The sequence below is a fragment of the Pristiophorus japonicus genome, chromosome 4 (genome assembly GCF_044704955.1).
Source record: "Pristiophorus japonicus isolate sPriJap1 chromosome 4, sPriJap1.hap1, whole genome shotgun sequence".
In the NCBI taxonomy this organism is placed as follows: domain Eukaryota; kingdom Metazoa; phylum Chordata; class Chondrichthyes; family Pristiophoridae; genus Pristiophorus; species Pristiophorus japonicus.
Window position 1 is genome coordinate 296,754,486 of NC_091980.1, and position 12,278 is coordinate 296,766,763.

At 44.9% G+C, this 12,278-nt stretch overlaps 1 protein-coding gene across 3 annotated transcripts in view; it reads left to right on the forward strand.

Moving 5' to 3' along the window:
* entpd5a (ectonucleoside triphosphate diphosphohydrolase 5a) overlaps window positions 1-12,278 on the forward strand; it is an 82,345-nt gene that overhangs the window by 14,644 nt on the left and 55,423 nt on the right. For 2 of the 3 annotated variants that reach the window (XM_070879602.1, XM_070879604.1), the window contains one exon: window positions 5,891-6,177. In XM_070879602.1, coding sequence (XP_070735703.1) covers window positions 5,949-6,177 — 229 coding nt within the window. In that variant the 5' untranslated portion in view covers window positions 5,891-5,948. The remainder of the gene's footprint in view (window positions 1-5,890; window positions 6,178-12,278) is intronic. The other variant, XM_070879603.1, reaches the window with a different exon arrangement.

Below are 12,278 nucleotides of genomic sequence, written 5' to 3' on the forward strand. Positions count from 1 at the left end.
AACATGCCAGTATGCACAGTTTTTCTTGGTAATGAATACTGGTGTTTCTATTCCTTCCCCTGTCTGTCCCTCTCCGTAGGTATCCCAAGATAGTCACCATCTCTGCACCAAAGGTTATTGAGATTACTTCCTCTCTGCAGTGTCAGCTGTGGCTCAGTGGGTAGCACTCTCGCCTCTGAGTCACAAGGTTGTGGGTTCAAGTTGCACTCCAGGGACTTGAGCACAAAAAATGTAGGCTGACACTCCAGTGCAGTGCTGAGGGAGTGTTGAGTGCTACACTGTCAGAGGTGCCGTCTTTCAGATATGATAAACCAAGGCCCCATCTGCTCTCTCAAGTGGACGTAAAAGATTCCATGGCACTATTTCGAAGAGCAGGGGAGTTATCCCTGCTTGAAGGGCCGAATGGCCTGCTCCTGCACCTAATTTCTAACCTGGTCAATATTTATCTCTCAATCAACATAACAAAAACGGATTAACTGGTCATCGTCACATTGCTGTTTGTGGGAGCTTGCTTGTGTGCAAATTGGCTGTCACGTTTCCTACATTACAACAGTGACTACACTTCACAAGTACTTCATTGGCTGTAAAGCGGTTTGAGACATCCGTTGGTCGTGAAAGCCGCTATATAAACCCAAGTTTTTCTTTTTCTGCTAAATTTGCTTTGTAATTAATTTGGTAGATGGTGGACAAGGTGGGACTTGTTTGCTACTATTTATACATGCAATATATTAAAAGTCTTGACTTGTGTGTAACCCTCACTTCTTGTGAGGATATCTCTTTCAGTGGAGAAGTCAGTCTGCATTAATTTTAAGTTTACATAGAGTTTACAGCACAGAAACAGACCTATGCTGGTGTTTACGCTCCACACGTACCTCCTCCCACCTCTGTCCATCTAACCCCATCAGCATATCCTGCTATTCCTTTCTCCCTGATGTGTTTATCTAGCTTCTTCCCCTTAATTGCATCTATGCTATTCGCCTCAACCACCCCTTGTGGTAACAAGTTTCACATTCGAACCACTCTCTCGGTAAGGATATTGAGAGAGGCAGAAAGCTCTTTCTCCTCCCCCACCCTCCTCCCCCACCCTCCTCCCCCACCCTGAGTGAGCGCCACCAGTTTAGCCATACTAATTTGTAGAATTAAAGTAGGCTTGTATTAATGGTAAAGTTTGCATAATTTATTATTTTTAACAATACAAGGAGTGATTGGAAATAGGTGAAATTCTTTGTGAAAATGTTATTTTGTTAAGTCATCTACATACAAACATGGAAAGGGTTGTTTGGCTCGACTGGTCTACTCTGCTGCTTACCCTCCACACGAGCAGTCATCCCAGTGAGTTCCTGCTCTTTCCTCTAATCCCTTTTTCACCTTTCCTTCAACCATTTACCTAACTTATTCTTAAACATTGACATGATCTCTACTTCAATCACTAAACTCTGATTCCACAGCCTCACAACTGTTTTTTTTTACGTTCCTCCTGCTCTCTGTCCTAAAACCTCTTGCATTTAATATTGTATGATTTAGTCGAGGGGATTAAATGTAGTATCTCCAAATTTGCGGATGACACTAAGTTGGGTGGCAGTGTGAGCTGCGAGGAGGATGCTATGAGGCTGCAGAGTGACTTAGATAGGTTAGGTGAGTGGGCAAATGCATGGCAGATGAAGTATAATGTGGATAAATGTGAGGTTATCCACTTTGGTGGTAAAAACAGAGAGACAGACTATTATCTGAATGGTGACAGATTAAGAAAAGGGGAGGTGCAACGAGACCTAGGTGTCATGGTACATCAGTCATTGAAGATTGGCATGCAGGTACAGCAGGCGGTTAAGAAAGCAAATGGCATGTTGGCCTTCATAGCGAGGGGATTTGAGTACAGGGGCAGTTGTACAGGGCCTTGGTGAGGCCACACCTGGAGTATTGTGTACAGTTTTGGTCTCCTAACTTGAGGAAGGACATTCTTGCTATTGAGGGAGTGCAGCGAAGATTCACCAGACTGATTCCTGGGATGGTGGGACTGACCTATCAAGAAAGACTGGATCAACTGGGCTTGTATTTACTGGAGTTCAGAAGAATGAGAAGGGACCTCATAGAAACGTTTAAAATTCTGACGGGTTTAGACAGGTTAGATGCAGGAAGAATGTTCCCAATGTTTGAGAAGTCCAGAACCAGGGGACACAGTCTAAGGATAAGGGGTAAGCCATTTAGGACCGAGATGAGGAGAAACTTCTTCACCCAGAGAGTGGTGAATCTGTGGAATTCTCTACCACAGAAAGTAGTTGAGGCCAATTCACTAAATATATTCAAAAGGGAGTTAGATGAAGTCCTTGCTACTAGGGGGATCAAGGGGTATGGCGAGAAAGCAGGAAGGGGGTACTGAAGTTGCATGTTCAGCCATGAACTCATTGAATGGCGGTGCAGGTTAGAAGGACTGAATGGCCTGCTCCTGCACCTATTTTCTATGTTTCTATGTTTCTATGTATCTCTGTCCTAAAACCTCTTGCATTTAACATTGTATCTGTGTCCCTTCATTCTAGACCCATCAACCACTGGAAACAAGCTATCTACTGTCCCATCACTTCATAATTTTAAATGCCTAACTGTTCATCCTGTAATATCCTCTGGTGTACCAGTAGGAAGGATGACCGAGTGAATCCCTTCACACACTCAGAGCAGGTGAATGGTCACTCCCTGAATGTGGGAAAGGACTCACTCAGTCACCCAACCTGCTGAAACATCAGCGAGTTCACAAGTGATTGCAGGGTTTGGATTCTGCTGTTATTGCTGCTCACATCCTACTGAAATGTGTTCATTCTGTTAGTTGGCGTTTGTTTCTGCTGATAACCCTTCAACTAGGCTGGAGTTTATTAATATTTTGATATTTCAAATAACAGTGTTGATATTTGATGTCTCCAAAATAAGAGACTAATTGATGTCCTGTTTCTGACTGCTCCATTTTTGATCGGGGTGGAGGAGCAGTGAGAGATCGTGGCTCTGGGTGGAGGAGCAGTGAGAGATCGTGGCCCAGGAGTGAGGGTTCGGGGCCCAGGAGAGCCAAGGGCCCAGGGGCAGCAATGGGCCAGCCCATGCTGCGATCTATGGAAAGTAGGAGCATGTGCGCGCACTAGGTCCGTGCAGCAGAGCTTGGTCTCCAGTCATCTTGGTTAATCCTTGCCACTGAATCAAGACCTAGCTCTGACATGCCCGTGTGCGCAACGGCCACCTCACGTTAAAAGAATCTATGCACGGGCATCTTCCACCCTTCAGTATGTAATTTGGGACCTAGAATGTCAGGTCCCTCATTGAAACACCTGTGAACTCATCCCTTTTTGGTGTGGAAGCAGGTCATCCTCAGTATTAGGCAGTCCCTCGTATTAATACTAATATCCTCTGTTCTAATGAAAACAGACCTTTTTTTCCAAGTCTGTCTTCATATTTGTAGTTCCTCATACCAGTAATCAGTGTCATCCTCCCTCTTGTTTCAACATCTTTCCTATAGTTTGGAGCCCAAAACTGCAAACACTACTCCAACTGTGGTCTTACTAATGTATAGATTCATCATTGCATCTTAACTTTTATATTTTATACCTGTTGCCATAAAACCCAGCATCCCATCAGCTTATTTATGGCCTCATTCCATTGAGGTGTTTTTAATGTCTTGTTAAACTGAACCTCTGACTCCCTCTAAGAGTAAAGACAACTTACTGAAATTATATAGGGCTCTGGTGAGACCGCACCTGGAGTATTGTGTACAGTTTTGGTCTCCTTACCTCAGGGAGGATGTACTTGCCACAGAGGGTGTGCAACACAGGTTCACCAGACTGATTCCTGGGATGGGGGATTGTCATTTGAGGAGAGATTGAGTAGACTAGGCCTATATTCTCTAGAGTTTAGACGAATGAGAGGTGATCTCATTGAAACATGCAACATTCTTACAGGGCTTGACAGGATAGATGCAGGAAGGATCTTTCCCCTGGCTGGAGAGTCTGGAACCAGAGGTCACAGTCTCAGAATAAGGGGTCAGCCATTTATACTGAGGTTGAGGAGAAATTTCTTCACTCAGAGGGTGGTGATTCTATCCCATTGGGCTGTGGAGGCTCAGTCATTGAGTATGGAGAGAAAGCAGGAAAGGGGTACTGAGGCGAATGATCAGCCATGGTCTTATTGAATGGTGGTGCAGGCTTGAACGGCCAAATGGCCTACTCCTGCACCTATTTTCTATGTTTCTATATTCAAGACAGAGATCGGTAGATTTATGGATATTAAGGGAATCGAGGGATATGTGAATAGTGCAAGGAAGTGGAGTTGAGGTAGAAGATCAGCCATGATCTGAATGGTGGAGCAGGCTCGAGGGGTCGAATGGCCTACTCCTGCTCCTATTTCTTATGTTCTTGTGTTCCTGTCTGCCTGCCTGCAATCCGTGGTGACTGCTTCTAATCAACATTGCCCTAAGGTACGCAGTGCGTGGCCGCGCATCAGTTGGGAAGTCCCGTGCAGGCCGCTCAAGCTGGAAGAGATACTGTGCAACAAATTTAAAGGGACCACGCACACAAAAACAATTAGAGGGAACATTGCTTCTAATTAATTTTTTTTCATCTAGATAACTGGTAATTTCATCTTTAATTAAAGGTTGCAATTTTTCTCTCTACCACAGCTATTAGGCTAGCTGGCCTGTAATTACCAGGTTAGCGCAGTCTCCTTTCGAAAATAGGTATTTCATTGCCCATTCTCCCGTCTTCCGTTAGGAACTGAATTGCTAATCGCACCCGTTCTCCCCACCACCCCTGCAGCCATCTCGTGTCTTTTTTGGCGTGGTTGTCATCCATTGATAGTCCTGCCTGAAATGGTCAAAGCATCATCCTCCCCACAGGAAGTCAACACTTAAAACTTGTCGGAGAGGATCATAAGAACATAAGAAATAGGAGCAGGAGTAGGCCATTTGGCCCCTCGAGCCTGCTCTGCCATTCAATAAGATCATGGCTGATCTGATCCTGGCCTCAACTCCACTTCCCCGCCTGTTCCCCATAACCCTTGACTCCCTTATTGTTCCAAAATCTGTCTATCTTCACTTTAAATATATTTAATGACCCAGCCTCCACTGCTCTCTGGGGTAGAGAATTCCAAATCATTTGTTCTGGGTGCGTGGATTTTTATTTTTATTTCCAGGCTGCATCTGTGTGCGGTGTTATGATTGTTTTTGTTTTTCTTCATAATCTCGCTTAACATCGGGACAAATAATCTTGCACGGCATCTTTAAATTGTTGGGCTGATGAACTGTAATGGCCAAATGTTGCAGGTTGAGTCAGGTTCAGACCATACGCTGGAAACAGCTGCTTGTTGGGACAGCATTAAATCGGAGCTCTTCTTAACAGTGAGAACCTTTTGTGTCTTCGATCAAGCTGACCCCAAATTTGGACTAGTCTGACATTCTGCATTGTCGCACTTACGGAGAAAGTAGTAAGGATTTTTTTTTTTTTAAGTGTGCTTTTTTTTTAAAAAGGTGGAAGTCTTGCCATCATTAATATTATTTGAAAGAATACAGGAACTATGTATAGTTGAAACTATGCCTGTCTGTCTCTTTGTCCACTACTTAAATAAGCTATGCAGAGTTCTAAACCCTGCTGGATTAATGAATATACTTGCTCTACTCCCTTTTCAATTTAAATACATTTGTAATTTAACATCCATTTCTGTTAAAATATAATTTATGGAAAAGAGCTGTGCATGTGGAAGCTGCCAATAATTGGTCCACCTCCCCTTCCACCCAGCCTTTATGCAAACTCTGGGTGGTGGAGCAGATAGAAAAATAGCCCTCGTGGGAGAGGCTGCCGACAGATAAACTTGGGTAAAAAATCAAGAGAGAGAAACTATTTTACAAAACTTGTTGTTTCAGATTAGATTCCAGAAGTGACCTCCGCCTCCATAGTCAGCATTTCCTCCTCTAGAACAAGATGGAGTTCTTGAGGAGCCTCTTTGTTCTGGTGTTCCTTGTTGTCCTGGCTTGCATTACATCGTCGGAAGTAGATGTTTACAGCCCACAGTATGGAATTGGAAATCAGGACATCTTGCCTTCAAGGTTAACCTCTGTAAATATATCCAACATGTTCTATGGAATCATGTTCGATGCTGGAAGCACTGGGACTCGCATACATATCTACACTTTCATTCAGAAGAGCCCCGGTGAGTACATCCTGTTTGCGTTTCTGCATGCAGTGAGGCTACAGGCTTATTGTGATTTGAAGTCTTCCCCGATTTTTCTATTTGGCACAGTTGAATCTACATGTATTTAATGCTGCTGTCGGCAAATTGCTGGTACTGTCCCAATTTTTAAAAAAATAATAAAATTGTTACCATATGTCCCAGGTTTTATATTTTGTAATGGTATAGCAGGTTGTGGTAGAGTATTTGTAACCGTCCGTGCCCATCTTAACCTGGCGACTAAACCCAAGAGAAGGTTGCTAATATTCTTCCTTTCTTCCTAGTTCTATTTACCCTGCAGTAAACCTGTCTTATCTGCATGTCGTTGCCACTCTGGCTGTCGATAGACTCTGGTTGAGCTGAAGAACTTTTATGGTTGTTCCACTTTTTGGGGAAAGCAGCGTTATGCTGGCCTCCTATTCAACTTTTTTTTTTTGCTCCCATTTAATTTTTCCGCCTGGTGCCTGTTGTGTATGCATGCCTGTTCACTGTGTGGTGTCTGTAACACTGTCATGCAACATTGAATGTACCCTTGTACTGTACACACCTTACTGGTACACTAGAGGTGCTGTTGCTGGAGACCCAGGGGTTGCCTGCACACGGCAGGTAACCCAGTATAAAAAGGAACACACAGCTTGTTGTCAGCACTCAGGGGCTGCTAATAAAGGACTGCAGGTCTGCACAGTTAAAGCACCATACCCTGCCTCGTGGAGTCATTACTAAAGATGCCTACATACACTACAACTGGCGACGGGAATACGGGATCACGAACTGCACGCTCAACATGTCTAACCTCAGCAACTTTCAGCGTTTTACAGAGGGGGAAGATTGAGATGCCTTTATGAAAAGATTGGAACACTTCTTTATAACCAACGACCTGGACGGGGACACACCGGCCACACTACCGAACAAACGCAGGGCCATCCTGCTTAGCAGTTGTGGGCCCACCATCTACAGTCTCGTCAGGGACTTACTAGCCCCGGAGAAGATAACCACCAAGCGCTATGAGGAACTTGTAACAATCATACAGGAACAACTAAAACTGAAAGAAAGCATCCTCACAGCCAGGCACCGGTTCTACACTTACCGGCGACCTGAGGGCCAAGAAATTGCCAAGTATGCTGCACACTTAAGATGACTAGCTGCACAGTGTGAGTTTGGCGATCACCTTAATGAAGCACTAAGGGACATATTTGTCATCGGAATCGGCCACGAAGGCCTCCTACACAAATTGTTCTCGGCTGACATCATGGTCACCCTGCAGAAAGCAATTCAAGTGAGCCAGGCCTCCATGGTTTCGGCCAGCGACTCCAGGCAAATACTGACCCAGGACTCTAAACCGGCGAGCGCAGTGTACCGCATGGACACTTCTAAAGGCAGAAATGCTGCCCCGAGTCCGCCATATGGGGCAAACCGGATGGCCCCATGCTGGCGCTGTGGAAGAAACCACAGGGCCCACCAGTGCCACTACAAAGACTATGCATGCAAAGGCTGCAAAGAAAAAGGGCATCTTCAGAGAATGTGCAGAAAAGGTTTGTACTCGCTGTGTCTCTGATGAGTTGGCTAATCACCGGGGCTCCGACACAGATGAAGATGAAGCTGCTATAACCCTGGGAGAGGAGAATGGAATCTTTACCTGCTCTACCGGAAGTTCTCCGTGGATCATGGAAGTGGACATCGACGGGGTCCTGGTCTCCATGGAGATCGACACAGGGGCGAGCCAGTCTGTGATGAGCCAAAAGACCTTTGAAAAAATTTGGAGGAATCCTGCCACTCGACCAAAACTGTCTCCTGTTCATCTATACCAAAGGTAAAATCCAAATCGTTGGCAGTGTAGACGTCCAGGTCTCCCAGGGCGGCGTGTTGCAGAAACTCCCCCTGTGGATTGTAGCCGGCGACGGTCCCACGCTGCTGGCAGGAATTGGATGAACCGAGTCCACATCAGGCGAAGTGATGCTGTGGAAGAAAAGAGCACCACAGCCTGCCTGCAGCAAGACCACAGAATGACTGCAGCACCACAAGCATGTGGAAGAAAAGAGCACCACAGCCTGCCTGCAACAAGACCACAAAATGGCTGCAGCACCACAAGAACGTGGCAGAAAAGAGCACCACAAAATGGCTGCAGCAGACCTGCATTCAAAATGCGAGTCAACATGGAGGAGCATCATGTGACATCGAGCGGCCAATTGGATTTGAAAGCTCCCTTAAAGGAGACCGGTAACCAAAAAGATTTAAAGGGGAAGTTCTAACTATTTGAGTACACTGACTTTAAGAACATAACATAAGAATTAGGAACAGGAGTAGGCCATCTAGCCCCTCGAGCCTGCTCCGCCATTCAATAAGATCATGGCTGATCTGGTCGTGGACTCGGCTCCACTTACCCGCCCTCTCCCCGTAACCCTTAATTCCCTTTATTGCTTAAAAATCTATCTATCTCTGACTTGAAAACACTCAATGAGCCAGCCTCAACTGCTTCCTTGGGCAGAGAATTCCACAGATTCACAACCCTCTGGGAGAAGAAATTCTTTCTCAACTCGGTTTTAAATTGGCTCCTCTGTATTTTGAGGCTGTGCCCCCTAGTTCTAGTCTCCCCCACCAATGGAAACAACCTCTCTGCCTCTATCTTGTCTATCCCTTTCATGATTTTAAATGTTTCTGTAAGATCATCCCTCATCCTTCTGAACTCCAAGGAGTAAAGACCCAGTCTACTCAATCTATCATCATAAGGTAACCCCCTCATTTCTCGAATCAGCCTAGTGAATCGTCTCTGTACCCCTTCCAAAGCTAGTATATCCTTCCTTAAGTAAAACTAACTTTAAAGCTAACGATGCAATTAAAGGGTGCCAGTATATGAATGTATGCAATGTAACCATGGATTGTGATGCTGGTTTAACTAATGTGACTAATGAGATGAATGAAGGTGTCAGTAAGGTTAAGAACAAGTTTATTATGCTTAACAATAATGATAGAGATTGTGAAATGCCTAATGTAACCAGGACACCCAAAAGTGATGCAAGTGCTAGAATGTATAATGCAGGCTCGACTATGTGTGATCAGAGCCAAGGTGTCATGTATACCAGTAGGACACTGCCAAAGGACATTGGGTCCTACAGGGACCATGCTAATGCCAATGGAATCCCCCTGTGGGAGACCCCCAGGTCCAGCAGGCTACCTGACCATGTAGCCTGGACCTTTGGAATGAATGTGATGCCCCTTGCAGGACAAACACACATGCAGTGGGAGCAGACCCACTACAGGGACAGTGGTCAATGGGCAGCCCAGCCACCACCAATGGCAACCGGCACCAAACCAGCCACCAGGGCCAACACCAGAAGCATGAGGCTAATACCCTCCAGCTTCCCTGGCAAACCCTAGGATGACCTGACCCTCATCCCCATTGGTGGACAAGGAGCCCACCCAGTCTTTTGGTCCTGCCCACCACCCCCACAACTGCCCACATCACAGTGTATACACACTTCCCACTGCTACCGTGGCTATCTCCCCGAGGGATCCCACAACAGTGACACCCACTTGGTTTGTGTGTGAGGGAGGGGAAACGTACGAGGCCAGCCTCAAGCACATGGGTCACACCTGGCATCCACACAACCCTCCCCACAACCTCCCATAGCCCACCACTGATCACCTCCCCATGTTTGACAACTAGGATATGAAAAATGCTCGGGAGGATTGTTGTGTCAGCATGCCTGTTCACTGTGTGATGTCTGTAACACTGTCTTGCAACATTGAATGTACCCTTGTACTGTACACACCTTACCGGTACACTAGAGGGTGCTGTTGCTGGAGACCCAGAGGTTGCCTGCACACGGCAGGTAACCCAGTATATAAAGGAACACGCAGCTTGTTGTCAGCACTCAGGAGCTGCTAATAAAGGACTGCAGGTCTGCACAGTTAAAGCACCATAACTGCCTCGTGGAGTCATTACTAAAGGTGCCTACGTACACTACAGTGCCACTCTCCGTAACGTGCCGATCGGGCATATGGGAACCCTATATCTGGTATGCACCAAGCCATTTCAATCCAAGCATTTTCTTTGGCTTGCTTTTGATACTGCTACGATGCTGTTGACATTCGACCTGCTGAATCAACTCTATTGTGAGCTGCCACTTCTGGCCCACTAAAGATTCACAAAGAATTGGCAGAAAAAGTAAATGGGGGCACTTGTATTTCCTAAGTGCAGCTGATGGTGGGAGAACCACATGTTTGCCATTGCTGTATTCTCGTAATGTGAAAGTGTCTTTAAATGCTTACTGTGTGGGTTTAATTTCTTTGCCTTTCCCCCTTTCAAGAAATGGAAGGGCTCACTTCTATAAGGTAGTTCATATACTGTTGACAAAATTCACCTGGATAAGTCGCCATGATCAAAGCGATGAGCAACTGAGACCAATTGATCCTAATGTAATAAAATTTTGTCTTCAGCGGGTTATAATTTTTGTTTAGCTATTATTTTTCTGTTTTTGAGATTCCTGATCGCAATGAATAAATATACATACACTTGCCTTGTGTAGATTAGATCCTGTTCTTTCCTATTGTATGTTTTAGGTGTGCACGCTTTAAACCCCAATCCCTCAATGGTCCTGTGTATCATTTTATTATAAAAGCAAAATACTCTGAAAATCTGAAATAAAAACAGAAAATGCTGCAAGTACTCAGCAGGTCAAGCAGCATCTGTGAATGAAAGATCATTGGCCTGAAACGTTAACTCTGTTTTTTTTTCTCTCTCCACAGATGCTGCCTGACTTGCTGAGTACTTCCAACATTTTCTATCTTTTTATTATGTTCTGTTTCAGTGATGGTTACTCACTCTACTGCCATATTTAAAGAGCTGATGACCCAGCCTTCCGTTCCTTTTAAATATTATTAACCTTATTCTCACAAGCACTGAACTAAATATATGCATTGACGTTCTTCAGATTTATCAACAGCTAGGCTAGTAATGCAGCAATTTGGTGTATCAGATCAGTGCACTATAGTGATAGGACGTTAGCCTAGAAATAGTGGTGAGGCTATCGGCACTCATCGTTATTGAGGAGTAAATTGGACAGCAACTTCCGCACACATGCAGTTAAACACAGAAATCAGGAAATTGCTGTCCGAGTTGCCGTGCTCCTCCAGAAGCTTCGCTATACTGGTGCCTCACTAAAAGACTCTGCATTCACATACATGAAGGGCGTGGCTTCATGACACCGGTATCTCACCGAGACACTACATTCACATACATATAGGGCATGAATTTGTGGTACGTGCCCGCTAAACATGCCAGAAAAAATGTTGTGAAGTTTAAACTGCGAGATAAGCATTAATTACTGCCAAACAATTTCTGTGGCACTAAAAATTAACTTTTTTTGTGAATGGAGTCTCATTCCTTCAGATTTTAATTATTGTTGGAGGTTTTTTTTCTTTCTCAATCCCATCTTTCTTTCCGTCTCTTTTTCGCTTTCTGTACTTGATTTGCCATTGAATTGAATATTCTAACTTGCACTTGCTGGTTTAGACACTGCGTTTCTCATAAAGGATTCTTTAATCCGATTGGTTGAGGGGACACACCGTTGCTCGCCCAGTTCACACAGGTCCCCTGTATAGGGCGCTGCGCCCTTTCGGCTCTCTCATTACTGCAAATCACAGTGCAAAAGCCCACAGAAAGTCTGTGGTTAAGTGTAATGAACGGTAAGTGCTGTTTGTTTGTCGCTAACCGCAAAATCCGGGCCAATGGATTTGTGCCCATTGCTCTTGACCCAGCAAAGGAAAGTACAGAGTGAAATCAAAGAAAGGTATGGCTAGATTTGTGTACTTCCCAGTAGCTGGTTGTAGATCACCAGTAGGGAAAAAAATCTGAAGGGAGGCTGCATCCCACATCTATCCGCTGTGGCAAGTATATGCGGAGATTAGAAATAAATTCCTGTGGCTCTATTCAAAGTAGAGAAGGAAGTTTTCTGGGTATCCTGACCAACATTCCTCCCTCAAAGGAAACTACCAATAATAGATTAACAGCAACTAAAAAAGGAGGCAGACAAAAAGCAGGAAACTATAGACCAGTTAGCCTAATATCTGTGGTTGGGAAAATG